At 49.0% G+C, this 17161-nt stretch overlaps 1 protein-coding gene across 6 annotated transcripts in view; it reads right to left on the minus strand.

Moving 5' to 3' along the window:
• Window positions 1-17161, minus strand: part of CHST15 (carbohydrate sulfotransferase 15) — an 86252-nt gene that overhangs the window by 27373 nt on the left and 41718 nt on the right. For all 6 annotated transcript variants that reach the window (XM_003312814.6, XM_054659953.2, XM_009459440.5 and 3 more), the window contains exons 2-5: window positions 10914-11971; window positions 9835-10174; window positions 7284-7430; window positions 3522-3678 (exon numbers count right to left, since the gene is read on the minus strand). In XM_003312814.6, the coding sequence (XP_003312862.1) occupies window positions 3522-3678; window positions 7284-7430; window positions 9835-10174; window positions 10914-11459 (1190 nt within the window). In that variant the 5' untranslated portion in view covers window positions 11460-11971. The remainder of the gene's footprint in view (window positions 1-3521; window positions 3679-7283; window positions 7431-9834; window positions 10175-10913; window positions 11972-17161) is intronic.

A 17161-nucleotide genomic window follows, 5' to 3' on the forward strand; every position in this document is an offset into this window, starting at 1 on the left:
GACCCTGGTTCCACCCCTAATAGGGACCCTGGCTCCGCCCCCTAATAGGGACCCTGGCTCCGCCCCCTAACAGGGACCCTGGCTCCGCCCCCTAACAGGGACCCTGGCTCCGCCCCTAACAGGGACCCTGGCTCCGCCCCCTAATAGGGACCCTGGCTCCGCCCCCTAACAGGGACCCTGGCTCCGCCCCCTAACAGGGACCCTGGTTCCACCCCTAACAGGGACCCTGGCTCTACCCCTGATAGGTACCCTGGCTTCATCCCCTAACAGGGACCCTGGCTCCACGCCCTAACAGGGACCCTGGCTCCACCCCCTAACAGGGACCCTGGCTTCATCCCCTAACAGGGACCCTGGCTCCGCCCCCTAACAGGTACCCTGGTTCCACCCCTAACAGGGACCCTGGCTCTACCCCCTAATAGGGACCCTGGCTCTACCCCCTAACAGGGACCCGGGCTCCGCCCCCTAACAGGGACCCTGGTTCCACCCCTAACAGGGACCCTGGCTTCATCCCCTAACAGGGACCCTGGTTTCATCCCCTAACAGGGACCCTGGCTCCGCCCCCTAACAGGGACCCTGGTTCCACCCCTAACAGGGACCCTGGCTTCATCCCCTAACAGGGACCCTGGTTTCATCCTCTAACACGGACCCTGGCTCCACCCCCTAACAGGGACCTTGGCTTCACCCCAAACAGGAGAACATGTGGTGTTTTCCTTTGCACCTGTCCTTCTCTCTGCCTGGAAGGCTTCTTCATCTTAACCCACCTTCCTGCCTTGTTTACACAGCAAACTCTTATTCATCCTTCAAAACCCAGTCTGGCATCAGTCTTCTCCAGGTCAATTCCTTCTGGATCTCCCCACTCTGGAGCCCCACTCTCCCCACCTCCTACTCTGCAGAACTGCAACCAACCACAGCCATGCCCACGTCCCCACTGGGAGCTCCAGTCTCCCAGGGCCCAGAGGCAGGGCTGACACACACCAAACCCAGTCCCGACAGATGGGCCCCCACCCCTCTGTGCCCAGACAGTACACAAGGCTGCTGTGTGCACTCTCCGCCCCTGAGGTTAAGGCGTGGTCTGACCTTTCTCAGAATGAGAAACTAAGCAGCAGCGACAGGAAAACATTTGATGAGCACACCGAGCACTTGCGCCCTTCAGCTGGGGGCTGTGTGGGGGAGGGAGGCAGAGCAGCTATGCAAACACCTCCGGAGGCGGCGAGGGGTCAGCTCAAGGTGACAGTTATGTCACCATGAGAGCTCGGCTAGTGTGTGTCAGCCCTGCTGGATGGAGGGAGACCACTCAGCAGGGCCGATTTCTGCCTCCAAAACACGGGAACCAGCAGGTGGGACATGGCAAGGGACAGCAAGTCAGTGCCTGACTCACAACAGAGGGGAGATGCAGAGAGCAGGGAGCGAAACCACACCTGGCACCTGCTAGAAGGCATAGCACCGGGACAGCCACCAAGAGCTCAGGCTCAGGGCGCTGGGGCTGAGGGAGGGCAGATCCAGCCTCTCCCTGACCAGGTCATACTCAGAGCAGCGGGAGCCATGCAGACTCCACAAGAGGGACATCAGCTCAGAAGTGTGACCAGAGCAGACTTTAAAGCATGTTTTTGGGGGGCAACAATGGAAAGTGAAAGCAGCAGGACATAAGACTGTCCCGTCACACCCACGTGCACACACACACACACATACACACACACTTATTTGCATAGAAAAGTCTGGAAGAAAATACACCAAAACATAAACAGTAGTTATCTAGGTGAGAAATTAATAGTTTGAAAACAGTTTTCCAATATATGTTCCAAAATTTCCACAACAAACACGCCTTATTGTTATAATTGGCAAATACGTGGGGCCAGGAAGGTATGCCACCTGAGGAAGGGATCCCAGGGGTCAGTTTCCCGGGGCTGCCAGGACAAATCACCACGAACTCGTGGTGCATAATGACAGGACTTTCTTCCCTCAGTGTCCTGGAAGCTGGAGTCTGAAACCCAGGTGTGGGGCAGGGGTGGTTCCTCTGGGGTGCCAGGGGAGAATCTGTTCCACTCCTCTCCTGGCTTCTGGTGGCCGCCAGCACTCCTTGGCACCCCTTGGCTGGTGGCAGCATCACTCCAGCCTCGTCACGAGGCATGCTCCCTGTGTCTTAGGGTGGATGAGGGTCTACCCTGATCCAGCATGACCTCATTTTAACCGGAGTGCATCTGCAAAGATCCTATTTCCAAATAAGGTCACAGTCATACACACTGGGGGAGACAACTTCAGCTTATCTTTTTGGGGGGCATAATTCAATCCATAAGAAGATGTAGTTGGCCCAAAGGAAAATAAGACACAAAGGGCTGTGGTCCCTGTCTTTAAATATCGCCAGCCTCTCCTGTTTTGGAAGGATTAGACTTGGTCTGTCTGACTCTATGGAGAAGAAAGAGGACCAATGAGTGGATGTTCCCCCAAAACAGACCTGGTCTCAAAATAGGAACACAGCTGTCCTAAGCTACACTGGCCATCTTGCGTGGAGAATTCCCTGACTCAGAGGGCCTCGGATTAGACAGGCGCCCCCTTAGCTCTGATGTGGTGGTATTGGAGGGAGCATTGGACTAAATAATTTTCAGGTCCTGGCAGCCCTGAGATTCTGCATTCACACAGGCATCAATGATGCAAGCAGCGCCCAGTGCCAGCCGGGCCGCCCCATAGTGGCTGTTCAATATCCCACTACCCTGGCCTCACCCACACTGGGCAACCCTTGATCTTAAAGCAAAGCTGCTCTGCTCATCATTGTTCTTCCTTTTGGTCTCTCAAGGAAAGCTGGAAACTGTACATTCAATGCAGACAAGGATAAAGGCATCGACCACGTGGAGAGACACAGAATTCTAGGAGTTAAACCACGTGGAGAAGCTTACGCCCCTGATTCTAAGGGTGTTTCCTTCGCCTTGACAGTACCAAGGAACCGTCCTGTGCCCCTGGTCAGGCCCGCTGGGGCTGAAGTCACACAGACCAGGATCAGAATGGTTAAGAAAACCATCTGCAACACGTGTCAACTCAGTGGGGACAGCCTCAAGAATAACACTTACGTAAGAAACAGCAGTAACGTTGCAAGTTCCGTTTATTTTTGTTTATTTTTATTTTATTTTATTTTTTTTGAGATGGAGTCTCACTCTGACACCCAGGCTGGAGTGCAGTTGCACCATCTTGGCCCACTGCAGCCTCCACCTCCTGGATTCAAGCGATTCTCCTGCCTCAGCCTCCCGAGTAGCTGGGACTACAGGAGTTTGCCACCACATCTGGTAATTTTTGTATTTTTAGTAGAGATGGGGTTTCACCATGTTGGCCAGGCTGGTCTTGAACTCCTGACCTCAGGCGATCCACCCACCCTGGCCTCCCAAAGTGCTGGGATTACAGGCATGAGCCACTGTACCCGACCTGTTTAATTTTTTCTAAAGGAGACAAAATCTTATTTGTGATGAGAGGTGAACACTGTTCTTCAAAAGTTCCTCTTCTCACCCCAAATACAACACACAGAAACTGCTCACCTCTCCACAGGGTCCCTGAGCATGACAATCAGTTTGGCATTGGGCTGAAAGGCGTGGATGAAGTCCTGGGTCAGAAACGGTGGCTCGCCATCCGTGCTGTTGTCGTAGAAGAACGTCCAGGCATTATTATCCCACATCGTGGAGGCACTGGCCTCCCCTGGAAACAGAAAACACTCCAAGTGAGCAGGGGTGTGATTCAGGCTCCCACAGAGTGGCTCTAGGTGCCAGAGGCCAAACCTGGCCCCGATGCCTTCCTCTTAAGCAGCGGGAATTTGGGACTCCAAAGAGAGAAGGTTGGATGCCCCCCCCCCGCCACAGCCACACCCCACCTCTACCCCAAAAACTTCTGTCTGGAAGTCCAGGCGATCCATGCAACACTGAGTGCCCCCACCCCTGAGCTCCTCTTTCCAAGGGGAGCAAAAATGAAACCTTCACTAGCGCTTGGGCCCCCAGTTTCACAGTATTTAACTTTGCTCATGGTGCACAGCTCTGTGGCATTTTAAGGGCCCACTGAGAATGCAGTCTGTCAGAAAAACACACCAAAACATAAACAGCAGTTATCTAGGTGGGAAATTATAGGTGGTTTTGAAAATGGTTTTCCTGTATAGTATTCCAATATATGTTCTATACAGTAGATGGTTCTAGTAATAATAGATGGAGTTCTCTCTGAACTGGGAGCCCAAGATGATGAAAGGCCTTGACATTTCTGCCCAGGATCTAACAAAGAGAAAGAGCTGGGGCAGAGCTGAGCCACATTTCAGAGCCAGGAGGAGCCAAGAACTGGTCTAGCAGACCAGGAGCCTGGAGCTGGTACTAGATGATTTCCTTCCAAAGCGTCAGGAGAGAGGAGGAGGGTGGGAACACTAACCCTTATGAAGAATTTGAGTGTGATTTCCTTCCTTGAAGCTGTAACTGTTCATCACAGAGCATACTCTAAGACTAAAAGAGAGAGGGGCTTTGCCACAGGGCTCACACACCCTGTCTCCTGCGAGGCGACTGCTCTGCACGCAGCTGGCGCCTACTCAGTGCAGGCTGGGTGAACGGGAACTGGGTCCCAGCCAATTTCACATTTCATCATGGTCCTCACGAGTGAAGGATGTAAATGGCAAACACACTTCCCAGCACAGAGGTGATGCCAAGACACAGGCAGGCATTCCAACAGCACAGACTCTCTCAGAGGATGAAGCCAAATTTCCTGAGGGTTTGAGGAGAGACAGTGTGTGTGTGTGTGTGTGTGTGTGTGTATATGTGTGTGTTTAGGAAAAAGGAAATTCATCAATCAGCTCTACACTTGATTTCCTGACAGTATGCCAAGGACCACAGGACACATCTGAAAGTTACTTATCTGGGGAGAGACTGAGCCAGATGACTGAGTCTCTTTGGTCAGTGACAAGTGTATCATATCCCTGCAGGCCCCTATCATTTCTGTCGGATGCGTAATCACATCCAGGTGAACAGCTCTGTTCTGGCCTTTTGTTCTTTCTTTTTTTAAAGAGATAATACCCTAGGATACAGAAAAAACGAGTCAATCAGAAGTCCCTTGAAAATTCTACTCACAATGAATAAGAATATAAAGGACAAGTGAACTCTCTAGCTAAATTGGCACAAATTCTGTCAGATCTCAAAAATGAACTGGTTTTAGAGCCATGGAGGTGTTTGTCCATCCATCTGACTGTCTTCCTTCCATCCAGCCACCATCCATCCTTCGTCCATCCAGGAAGCATTAACTTAGTGTCTAATCTGTACTCAGCATTGTGCTTGGCACCAGGGACAGATCAGGGGAGGAAAGCACGGCCCCTCCTCTCTCGGACCTTAAGACATAAGGGGGACGACGGCAATTCAAGAAACAAAGAGTACCACGTGGGGTACCTGGGAGTAGAGGCAGGAGACTTTCAACATGTCTAAAGCTCCGGCCTCAAGTTCAGCCATCACGTTCAGGCCACTTGAATCCTGAACCTTTTGTGTGACTCTAGCTGTCAAAAAGACAGCAGAAGAAAGGTCCTCTCTGACCTAGGGGCCCAAGATGATGAAAGATCCTGCTGTTTCTGCCCGGAATCTAACAAAGAGGAAGAGCTAGGGCAGAGCTGAGTCACATTTCAGAGCTGGAAGGAGTCTAGAACTGACCTGGTCCAACAATCCCACTTTGCAGAGGTGCAGACAGAGTCCAGGAACAGGAAAAATGACTGGCCGCAAGGCACAGAGCTGGCCGCTGGCCCAAGCAGGGCTAGATACTTGTCACACCACAAGACTACCATAGAACTCACCAAACTCTGCTTTAAGTAAATATCAGCACAGTGATTTTATTTTTCGTTCTTTTTAAAATCTTGGAGCAAGCAAAATTAGGAGACCAAACTGAGGCTTTCCTTTTTCATTCATTGTCTTAGTCTCTGTTTCCTGGCCCGAGAATACATATTTTCAGCTCTTTCATAAGAACATGTGATTTTCCCAGAGGCATATGGTATAGGAGTCACAATGAAATGTAAGTCAGACTTGAGATTTGGGGAGTTTGGACTCCCAAGTTTGCAAAAAACTAGATAACAGCCAAATCATAATGGAGGTGACTCCCAGTGACTTAATTTCTTTGAGTTTAAAAGAAAAAAAAGAGTTAAGTCAGGACTTAGGCACGTAAGTCTGTCCCCTTGGACAGGAGAGTCTTAAGTTAAAAAGTCATCTTTCAAAGGGCTGATTACAATTCCTCTTAGTTGCTAATAGATTTATTTAATTTGGAGATTGCAATTATAACAGATCTAGGAAAATTAAAAAATAGATCACTATCTAAGGTAAACAATTTAAGCAAAACGTGACTCAATTTCTCTTTTAGAAGGCATCAGTGGATAAACGCCTTCTAAGCTGAATCCAATAAAAAGAATTATGTCAGGCAAATAACAAGTCTAGAGATCTAAGGTAGAGCATGTGCACTGTAGTTATTAATCCTATTAATCCTGTATTGCATGCTGGAAATTTTCCAAGACAGTATATTTCAGGTGCTTTTACCACACACACGCCCCCCTCCCCACACACAAAGGTAACTGTGAAAAAAAAATGGCTATGTTAATTTGCTTTACTGTAGCGATCATTTCACTGTCTCTATTTCCATCGAAACATCACAGTATGCTGTACACCTTAAATTATACAATAAAAAATAAATTTTAAAGAGTAAATATGTATGTTTACTTATAAAATATTCTTGTGAATATTTAAAACAAATTATTATTAATCAACCTCACTTTGAATGCCCAAAGGCATGAGGTTGACAGGGGCTAGGCTTTTTAAACAGCAGTTAGTTATAGGCGATGTGTCAGAGCTGAGTCTATTTCAGGAGAAGCTGCCTCCGTCTTATATGGTCCCAGTGGCCAGGGATTACAAAAGCCCCAAGCAGCAAATCGATGACTAACCAGTTAACTGCACTTATAATTCCCCATCCAAACTTATCAGATCAGTACATCAGGAAAAGAAGTCAATATCCCTGCTTAATTTCTTAAAAACAAAGAAATGGCAACTTCTCAAGAAAGCCATCAGCTGTCCTTAAGTCTCCAAAGAATTAGAAAGTCAACATTTCCGCTTTATAGTAACTGTTCAAGTGATGTGAACATTTTATGTAGTGGTAAGAGTGACAGCCAGGTGGAGAAGTGGAGGCTCAAAAGAAGTCTGCTGCCACCATGTAAATGTTCTGGAGGTGAAGCAGAGCTGGGCTAGGCCTGGAGCCTGAGCCAGGACCCCAGGGAGGGTGCTAGCCCTGCCAGAGTGACACAGAAGCCTTACCGATAATGATTGTATTCATCTTGCTCTGCTCCTTTGCAGAGCTGGCCTGCAGTCCTTGATGGATCTGGTGTGCGGCCAGGTCAAAGAGGTCCAGATAATCTTCCACGGGATAGCGGTCTCGCAGCCCATCTCTTAGGCGGACGATTCCTATGAGAACCAAGAAGCAGGAGATACTGAGGACAAAGTTGCTACTGCTGGAGCGAGGGCCTCCCAGACAGCAACCAAAGAAAGATGGAAAGGCCTAAAGGGCCTGGCGACAGCAGCAAGAGGCTCAGCCCAGGTAAGCTTCAGAAAGGGCCGCTGGGGATGGGGGTGGGGGTCTATGCGGCCTGGCTACCCACTTCAATCCATGCATGCTTCAAGGGCTGGAAGATACCACCACTAAGCTAGACAGCGGCAGATTAAAGGCTGGAACACCTACTCAAGAGCTAGAAACATGTCTGCTTGGAGGGACAAAGTCTGGGGCTGGTTAACTTGTGCACAGGTGGGACTCTTAAGTGGCTGGGCAGCGATGACACCCAAGATGCATGTGTTGTGTTAAACAGGGAGAGAGGACCGAGGGCAGCCCACAGGAGAGAGGAGGGCAGTATCCTATAAACTCCATGATGCCTTCCTCATGGGGCCCAGCCAGCACCTGCCTGATGTTCTCTCTCCTCCCCCTGTTCAATCAAATACCCTGCTCTTTGTCCAAACAATAAGGGGAACTGATCATACTCTAGACAGACATGGATTCTGGCATCGGCCACATACAGCTTAAATTCACCCCCTGCCTGAAAAATAAATAAATTTCACTTGCAAACATTTAAAAATCCACTTCCCAACACCACAACTCCTGAAGTCAATGGAAATTGGAAAGAGAACATCCGTGGCCAAAGCAACAAGAGGTTCAAGGTGACATTGAAGACTAGATTCCAGAGGCCCGCCTCTGTTCTTCCTCCTTTCCTGCCGGTAGAAAGCTGGTTTTCATTAAGGGGAAATCACTGTGAGCCTCGGGGGAGCACCCTACAGCAAGGGAGTGTGTTCAGACACGTCCAGCAAATGCATAGGGATGTGAAACCCTGGCTCCTACAGCGGCCGCTGCTAAACCACAAAAGAAACATTTACACTTTAGCTCTAGCTCACTGTAGGACGAACATCAAAAGGATGAAAGCAAACGTTTGTCAGGAAACACATTAAGAGTTGGTCTAGGGAAAACTTTGAAGATTCCCTTCTAGTCAACCTGAGTCCATTACTGGAAAACACCCTCGTGGCCTGCCAGGACTCTGGTTGACAATAGGAACGTATCACCCCTCAGCTCCAGTGACCAAACCTCTCCTGGCACAAGGAAAAGGTTACAAAGAGGAAACAGTGATCTGAGGACCGCAGGGTGCATGGGGCTAAGCTGGAGCAGAGAGGGATAGGCAGTGGTCATGGTAAGCCTGCGGCAAAGGGCTGAGAGCAAGGCCTCCAGAATGATCTCCATGTGGTTATCATATGGAACCCATAAGGCAGACGGGGCAGGTCAGAGAAGCTGAGGCCTGAAGCAACTCAGTCTCCCCCAGGTGCAGTGACTGCAGCTGGAACAGCACATAGCTGAAAACAGCACAGAGCAGAGGAACAGCACAGAGCAGGGGAACAGCACAGAGCAGGGAGCAGCACAGAGCCAAGGAACAGCACAGAGCAGGGGAACAGCACAGAGCAGGGGAACAGCACAGAGCAGGGAGCAGCACAGAGCAGAGAGTAGCACAGAGCAGGGAGCAGCACGGAGCAGGGAACAGCAGAGCTGAGAACAGCACAGAGCAGGGGAACAGCACAGAGCAGGGAGCAGCACAGAGCAGAGAGTAGCACAGAGCAGGGAGCAGCACGGAGCAGGGAACAGCAGAGCTGAGAACAGCACAGAGCAGGGAGTAGCACAGAGCAGGGAGCAGCACAGAGCAGAGGAACATCACAGAGCCGAGGAACAGCACAGAGCAGAGGAATAGCACAGAGCAGGGAGCAGCACAGAGCCAAGGAACAGCACAGAGCAGGGGAACGGCACAGAGCAGGGAACGGCACAGAGCAGAGGAACGGCACAGAGCAGAGGAACGGCACAGAGCAGAGGAACGGCACAGAGCTTGGGAGCGGCACAGAGCTTGGGAGCGGCACAGAGCTGGGAGCGGCACAGAGCAGGGAATAGCACAGAGCTGGGAGCGGCACAGAGCAGGGAATAGCACAGAGCTGGGGGCCAAGAGCCCGGATCACGCCCTTCTTGCTGGCCCTTACTGGCCCTTACTGGCCACTGGCACTTACTGCTGACTGCTCGGGTCATGTGCCCGGGCTTTTGGAACAAGAAGAGCTGCCAGTTCTGACTCGTCCCCGTGTCCTGCACACAGCTGGCAATCAATGCTCACTGCATGGCTGGGAACCGAGTTCCAGACCCTGCTGGGTCTTTGCCTGGGAACAGCCTCCTAACAAGGGAATTGTGCCATCTCTTTCTGCCGCCCTCGCCCCCCAACCCCAGCACTAACGTTGCGGGAGGAATGAACGAATGAAGGAACGAGACCAGACAGGAGCCCTGGGACCCGGCACTCACCAAACCGCTTCCGGGTCCACCAGTGTGGCTCCTTGATGGCGGAGAACTTGACCTCAGGGTGCAGCCGCAGGCGGTCATAGAGGTCTGTGGTCCCGCACTTGGGCTGCCCTATGATGTAGAAGTGCGGCAGGCAGCGCAGGCGGAAGTGCTTCCCGTGCGCGTGCGCCAGGTGGCCCCAGAAGGCCTTGCGCAGGGCGTCGAAGGTGGAGCGGAAGCGCTTGGAGTAGAGCACGTAGGAGTTGGTGAGGTAGGGGTCGGTGGTGTTCCGCCCCGAGAACTCCTCGTACCAACAGGGGCTCTTACTGTTTGGAAGGAATTTGTTGGGGATGACTGAAAACATCTGCAAGGAAACAGAGGAGGAGAGACACAGAGGAGGGGAAAATGAGCAAAGACACAATCTAACCGCAATGGGAACCTGCCCTGAGACTGACGACCGTGTTCAGATTTGAACTAATATTTGACAATGATTAACAAATAAAGCAAAACTTGGTAGACGGTCAATGACTGTGCTTTCCTCTCCCCCACAGCCCCACAAAAAAAAAAAAAAAAAAAAAAAACTTGGAGAGAATAAAGATAAAAGTTTAATTAAAATCCATTCTACCATAATTTACCTTTCTGACACTTACACAACACACACGCACACACGGTAATTAAGCAGAATCTTTTTACTAGTTGTATATTTAAATTGCCGTTAGAGATTAAAATGTAGAATAGAAGCAGAAAATCAAATTTAACGCAACTTTAAAATCCCAAATGATGGTGATCTGCAAAAGCAACTTTTAACTACCACGACCACATGTCAAGCAAGAAGTCCTGGAATGCAATAATGAGAGCCAGCGGCCCTTGAACATGCCTAGCCCAGCGTTCAGGACAGCAGATTCCCTTCCTGGCACTCCATAGCGTGAGCAAACAGCACTCTCTCAGTGCATTCAAATCCATAAGGCTGTCAAATGATCCTTGCTACATCTAAGACATTTTTTAGTCATTTTCCTTCTGTGTTCCCAAAGATGGTGATAGAAAGAAAAGCACTCATTTCTAAAAATCAACCAATCAGTCAAGATTAGCACAAAGCTACTCACATGCAACTCCTGCTTCTTAAGGTCTTCTAAGTCTGGGAGCTGTCTGGTCGTGAACTCAATCCTAGTTGTGATGCTGTTGATAATTAATTTAATGCTTGGATAGTCCTTCATGTATGAAATATTATTTACAGAGGATTGGTGGTGATGCTCCTTTGTGTCACTTGGGTTTTCGCTGTCCATCAAGCTGGGGTTGCTGGGGAAGCCTCCGTAATGGAAAGGTGATGAGATCAGAAGCTCTTGGTGGGCCCCAGAAAGGATGTAAGAAGCCATTACCAAGGTCATTATTATCAGTCCAAAAACGAGGCTACATCGCTTCCCCTTTTTGAAGCGCAAAAACCCACCCCAGTTTTCGTTCCCTTCAGTCCTCACTTCGAGAACAGCAAGCAAGTTCATCTGCTTACTGTCCACACGAAACAGAATTTTGTTTTCTCCTTTGCACGTGGGGCACGCCTGGTGACCGTGATGGGGGCCCCCTTGGCAGTTGACCTGCTGCTTGTGTGCGCTGTCGGGTAACAGCTGTATGCAGCAATTAATGCAGTGCCTCATGGTAGTGCCAGTGTCCTGGGCTGCTGGCTTACCGAGCCATGGGTGGGCCCCCCACGAGTCTGGATGTCCGCAAGTTGTGCTGGAAAACCTTAAGAATGCCTTGTGATCACAGAAGATGGATGGAAAGCACAAATACAAAAATAAGCAGACACCACAGCACTAGAGAAAGAGGGTGCACATTCTTTGGTTCAGCTCCGAAAGAAAACAAAAGGAAGTGATGTCCCAGAGTCATGTTCTACAAGAGCCGCTGCAACCTCAGAGAAGGTCACAAGTTCGGGAGCAGCTCTGCCTGCCCTTCAGGTTTTTCCCATGGCACAAAAAAAGGTGGAAGAATTCTCACTGGGGAATGTGGAAACACACAGAAAATTAAAAGAAATCATGGTCTTCTCATTGATGGATGGATTGCCATGCCATCCACGGAGGCATCTGTGAAGATCTCCCCTTTTACATCCTGAGTACCTTTGGAATATTTCCTCTTTGTGGGGCGCAAACTTTAAAAAATGCCAGATTTCCTACACAGAAAGACAAGAAGCTTTATTACATTGTGTGGTAATAGCAATAACCCAAAGCTCATCCTCCAAGGAGAGACAGATGCTCACTCTCTTTTCCACCTCTAAGTCCAGCCAAGCCAGCCTGGTTCTAAGCAAGTCATAGAAAATCGCGAGGATAAAGGAAGAGGTTTCAGGTTCTTGCAGCTGGCTTTGGGGCTCAATTTCTGCCACCAAACATGGCCCCAATCCCAGCACCACCAGCGCCACATCAAACGTCTCACATTGTGCATAGTCCACATCTCCCCTAATCCCTCTGCCTTGATACTTCTCAGGTACAGGATCTCTGAATCCCAGGATGTTGTGATCATTCTCAGAGTCATGCACAGTCAATGACTACAAATTTGAGGGATGGATTGAAATATCAGTGCTTTTCAGTCAATGAAAAACTCAAGAATACTAAGGAGGATGGTTAGAAAGGGAGCAGGCAGAGAAAATGTGTTTTTTCCCTCTCGCTGGCATCAGCAGTCTCTTTCTTAGAGTTAACCTTTATTATCAGATTAGGAAGCAAAAGTTAATGAAAATTTAGAAACAATGAAATGAGTCTCTCCTTCAGTAGAATGTATCATATTAAAAAACCACTTGACTTTAAGTTATTAAGCAATTAAATCCAATATATAGGATTCCCTCGAGTGACACAGAGCTTCAGACCCTGACATAATTTTTCACTTTCATCATCTCGAGCAACATATGATTCTTAAAAACCCATTAATAGAATCCTGTGGTTATAAAATATATTGTTGCCCAAATGACACTTCTTTGTACATGTCGTAAAAAGAGCCATGGATAAGCATAAAAGGAGACCTACTTAGTTTCTAGCAGTGGTAGATCACCACTAATTGGCTGTGTGACCCTGAGCAAGCCACATAAGCTCTCTGAGCTTTGGTTTCCTCAATAGTAAAATTAGGATAATAAGGACACCTTAACAGGTGCTAAATTAGCTACTACATGTAAACAGTTTGAATAATGCCTGCCACATATTTAGCATACCATAAAAGGTAGATAGCATTGATAATAATAGCATCATCAACTATTATGATGATGATTTTTCATTGTCAGTGAATGCCAAAAACATTTGAAATGGAATCAAAGATGAGAGATCCTATACCACATGATTATTCTTTAGCAATTGAAAATTACCCAAGAGTGGTAGACTCATCTCCAACTCTACCCACGCCACCCCTCAAACAACCCTCACTGTCTCCATAGAGGCAGCATTAACTAACCGCGCATCAAGATCGCCATGTACTGGCTGAAGGATTAAACAATCAGAACTCAACAGAAGAAATGTTCATGCCCCTTGGACTGAAAACTTCATGTTTTCTCAAAATATGGTGGCCAAGAAATAGCCAAGCTGTGTTTCCCAAAACGTCTTCCTCCCACAAAATGTTCTGCTTGCCGTTGGTGAGTGTTCTGTGCTTAAATTATTTGGAGAAAATGTGGAATGGACAAAATTACACAGAATTCTTTACAGCTGAACTTTTCAGGGCCTTTGATATGCTAATAAGCCCTGTGAATCCACAAGAGAGGAATATAATACACAAAGTTGGAAGTACATAATTGGCCAAGGAATCTCACTAGGGTATCAAGGAGCCAGTTTGAGAAAGGCTGGTCAGTAGAGGCTGAGACCTGAGTCCTGCAGAGGCGCTGGGGCGGGGATGCAGAAAGGGCCAGTTCTGGGAAGCCAGGCCAGACATCTCAGGCCCTACCCCCATCTCTTATCCCTGAGGGCAGCTGGAGGGACATGAGGGCAGCTGGAGGGACATGTCAGAAACCTCAAGGATCAACCTCTGGTTCAAACTTGCTCAACCACCCCTGACCCATCGCTTGCTACAAACAATTCTTCCAAACTAAAGAAACAAAAGGGCAAGATCCCCTACTTGGAAACTCCATCATTAAAGCCAAGAAAACATTTTTTCACATGTCCAAGACAGGGCCAAGCCGGGGTTAAAAATGAGACTCCAACCAGCAGCTCAGCGGGGAGGGAATTCGCACCCTCCTGTCTTTCTGCTGCAGAAAATCGAATTAGATTCTTTAAAAAGCAAACAAAACACGGACTTTGAAGCTCCAAGATAGGAATGTACATAATCTGGACCCAAACGAATGGGCAAAACATTCCTAAACAAGGGCAGGGGCAGCTCATTTCAAGCAAAGTAAAAACATGAGCAGCCGACAGTCTCAACAGAGAGGAGGGAAGATGGGGTGCCCGGACCGGGTCCACAGAGCATGTCTGCGGGGCAGCCGCCCCCACCAACCAGCCCGGCCTCTGCGAGTCCCGCTTCCTAAACAGAAAGACCTGAGGAGGCAATTCGAGATGCTGCAAGAGCCTTAGCAAAACACTCAGATACAGTGTTTTCTCAGCTCCTAGCATTCTTTCATTCATTCATTCATTTGTTCAACAAATACCTTTTGAAGAACAGCTGAGTGTTGCGCATGTCCAGGTAGGGGGAGACCAAAAGCCAATACAAGATGAGGGATGTGATGTGGAAATAAGAGATGAGTATTTGGTCTCTATCCTCGGGTACTGGTACACAGGTGCTAAAATCCTTGGAATTTTTCTGAATGATGGGGTGAGAGAAGCACCTTTCGTCATTCATGACAAGCCCCTTTCAGCCATACCTGAGTGTATCCTGATACGGTGACACTTTGCGGGCCAGGATAGCTCCAGGATGGAGGCTGGTCACCAGAAAGACCAAGCCTCAGTGAGCAGCTTTCAGCAAACTCCCTAAACTCCGGGTAGGGAATAAGGGCTGCAGATTAAGTCAATCACCAGTGGCTGATGATTTAACCAGTCATGCCTTTGTAATGGAACCGCCATCAAAACCCTTAAACCACAGGGCTCAGGCAGCTTCCAGGCTGGTGGATCCTTCGAGGTGCTGGGAAGGTGGAGTGAAGGAAGAGGGCATGGAAGCTCCACACACCCTCCTCCACCATACCTCGCCCCATGCGTCTCATCTGCTGGCTGTTTCTGCATTCTATGCTATAATAGACTGATGATGAGTCAAGCACTCTCCTGAGTTCTGTGAGTCATTCTAGTGAATTACTGAACCTGAGGAGGTTGTGGGACACTCTTGCCTTTTTAGCCAATTTGGACATATGTGCGGGTAACCTGGGGACCCAATACTTGGGACTGGCATCTGAAGTGGGGCAGTCTGGTGAGACCGAGCCCTCAAACCGGTAGAGTCTGAGGCTGCCTCTGGTAGGGGCAGACTTGAATTGAATGGTAAGATAATCAGTTAGGTTCTGGAGTTGGAGGATTTGCTGGTGTTGGAAAATACCCCTGGGCTGGGGTGGGCGTGGCGGGGGGGGGGGCCTCTCTGAGAAAAAAAACATAAAACTGTCTTACATTTACAAGTTTTTACCAAAATCGATAGCCACTGTATATTATGTCAAATACTCAGTAAGATGGACAAGAAATCTGAAGACCAGGTGAGTCCCTTGTAAGTGAAGGCCCTAGAGCCCGGCGGCTTCCAGACAAGACCTCCCCTGACGGGCGCGAGTGGTGCAGGGCTGACCCAGAGAGGAGGCCTGTTCCCAAGTGGAGCTTCTGTCCCACCAGAGGTAGGGGCTGCAGGGCACAAGCTATAAAGAAGTCCCAAATGAATAAGATAATCACAGATGCTGCTAGATAAAGGCTATGCAGAAAAGAATAAAGAAAAGGGGGAGAGAACAATACAACCATTGGAACAGGGTTTTGGAATTCTTCGTGCCGTCCTAGGGCTGGCCCATGCTCTGTTGTCAGGGCTGTCCTGCGCACGGTAGGATGCTTAGCAGCACCCTGGCCTCCACCCACTGGATGCCATAGCACCCCTTCCCCTGAGATGTCACAACCAAAAATGTCTCCAGGCATTGTCAATGCCCCCTGGGGTGCATAATCACCCCTGGGTTGGAGCTACTGCCTTAAAGAAGTGGGAGGTATGATACACAGGGTGACAGGGAAGACCTGATTTCAGAGGGGACGTTGGAGGAGAAACCTGAACAAGAAGGAAGCCAGTCACGTGGAGACCAGGGGAAGCAAAGGCCCCGTAGAGAGACGCTGTGGGGAGTCCCAGCCCATGAGGGCTACTGGCAGGGTAGGCCCTGGGGCACAGGCTGGTGGGGGTGGAAACCCGATGGGAGAGGAGGCAGGGACCAGGCTCTGTAGAGTCTTGAAGGCCAAAGTCAGGGGTGGGATTTGCTCGAGTGCAAGAAGGAAGGCATACTACATATTCTTTTTTTTGTTTTGAGATGGAATCTCACTCTGTGGCCCAGGCTGGAGTGTAGCAGCACGATCTTGGCTCACTGCAACCTCCGCCTCCTGGGTTCAAGCGATTCTCCTGTCTCAGCCTCCCGAGTACTGAGATTACAGGCATGCATCACTGCGCCCGGCTAATTTTTGCATTTTTAATAGAGACGGAGTTTCACCATGTTGGCCAGGCTAGTCTCGAACTCTTGGCCTCAAGTGATCCAGCCCGCCTTGGCCTCCCAAAGTGCTGGGATTACAGGCATGAGGCACCACGCCTGGCCTCAAAAGAATGTTTACTATGTATAGTAAATATACATAGTAAAATATGTATAGAATAGTTTACTATGTATAACTATTAAAGAACATAACTCAGGGAAGAAAAATCCAATTAATGGGGTGGTATTGAAAGGAAAATGGATTGCTGTTACGTTCTGTATCTGGCCTTTTCCATAGGCCACAAATTATCCCAAGAACAGTCATTCAGAAACCTAACACTCAAGTGGTTCTTCCTTCAGGAAGGAGTCATGTATGCCCCCTGCACTTCACCTGTCTGGAATGTCCACATTTGGTGCCGGTCGACTCAGACAAGACGGGGCCCTTGGCACTTCCGTTCATGTATTAAACCAAAGGATTCAGGTATACATTTCAGTGAGATTGCTTCCCACCTGGGCTCAATTCTGAGCCTGATGGCTGCAGACCATCACTGTGGGAACCTGGCACCAGGAGAGAAATCAGATAACGGGTCCCAAAATAGAAAGTGTTCAATTACCCAGCCCTTGCTTGGACACCCCCTATTAACCTATGCACCCAAGCATCATTAGCAAGCCATTTATAACAAAATTGTAATTGAGAGACCCAGAAATACCACTTTAGATTAAGTAATTGAATGCCCCCTCAGTGTAAGATCGATAAAGGGCATCCAATTTCAC

Source organism: Pan troglodytes, chromosome 8, assembly GCF_028858775.2.
Source record: "Pan troglodytes isolate AG18354 chromosome 8, NHGRI_mPanTro3-v2.0_pri, whole genome shotgun sequence".
NCBI lineage: Eukaryota > Metazoa > Chordata > Mammalia > Primates > Hominidae > Pan > Pan troglodytes.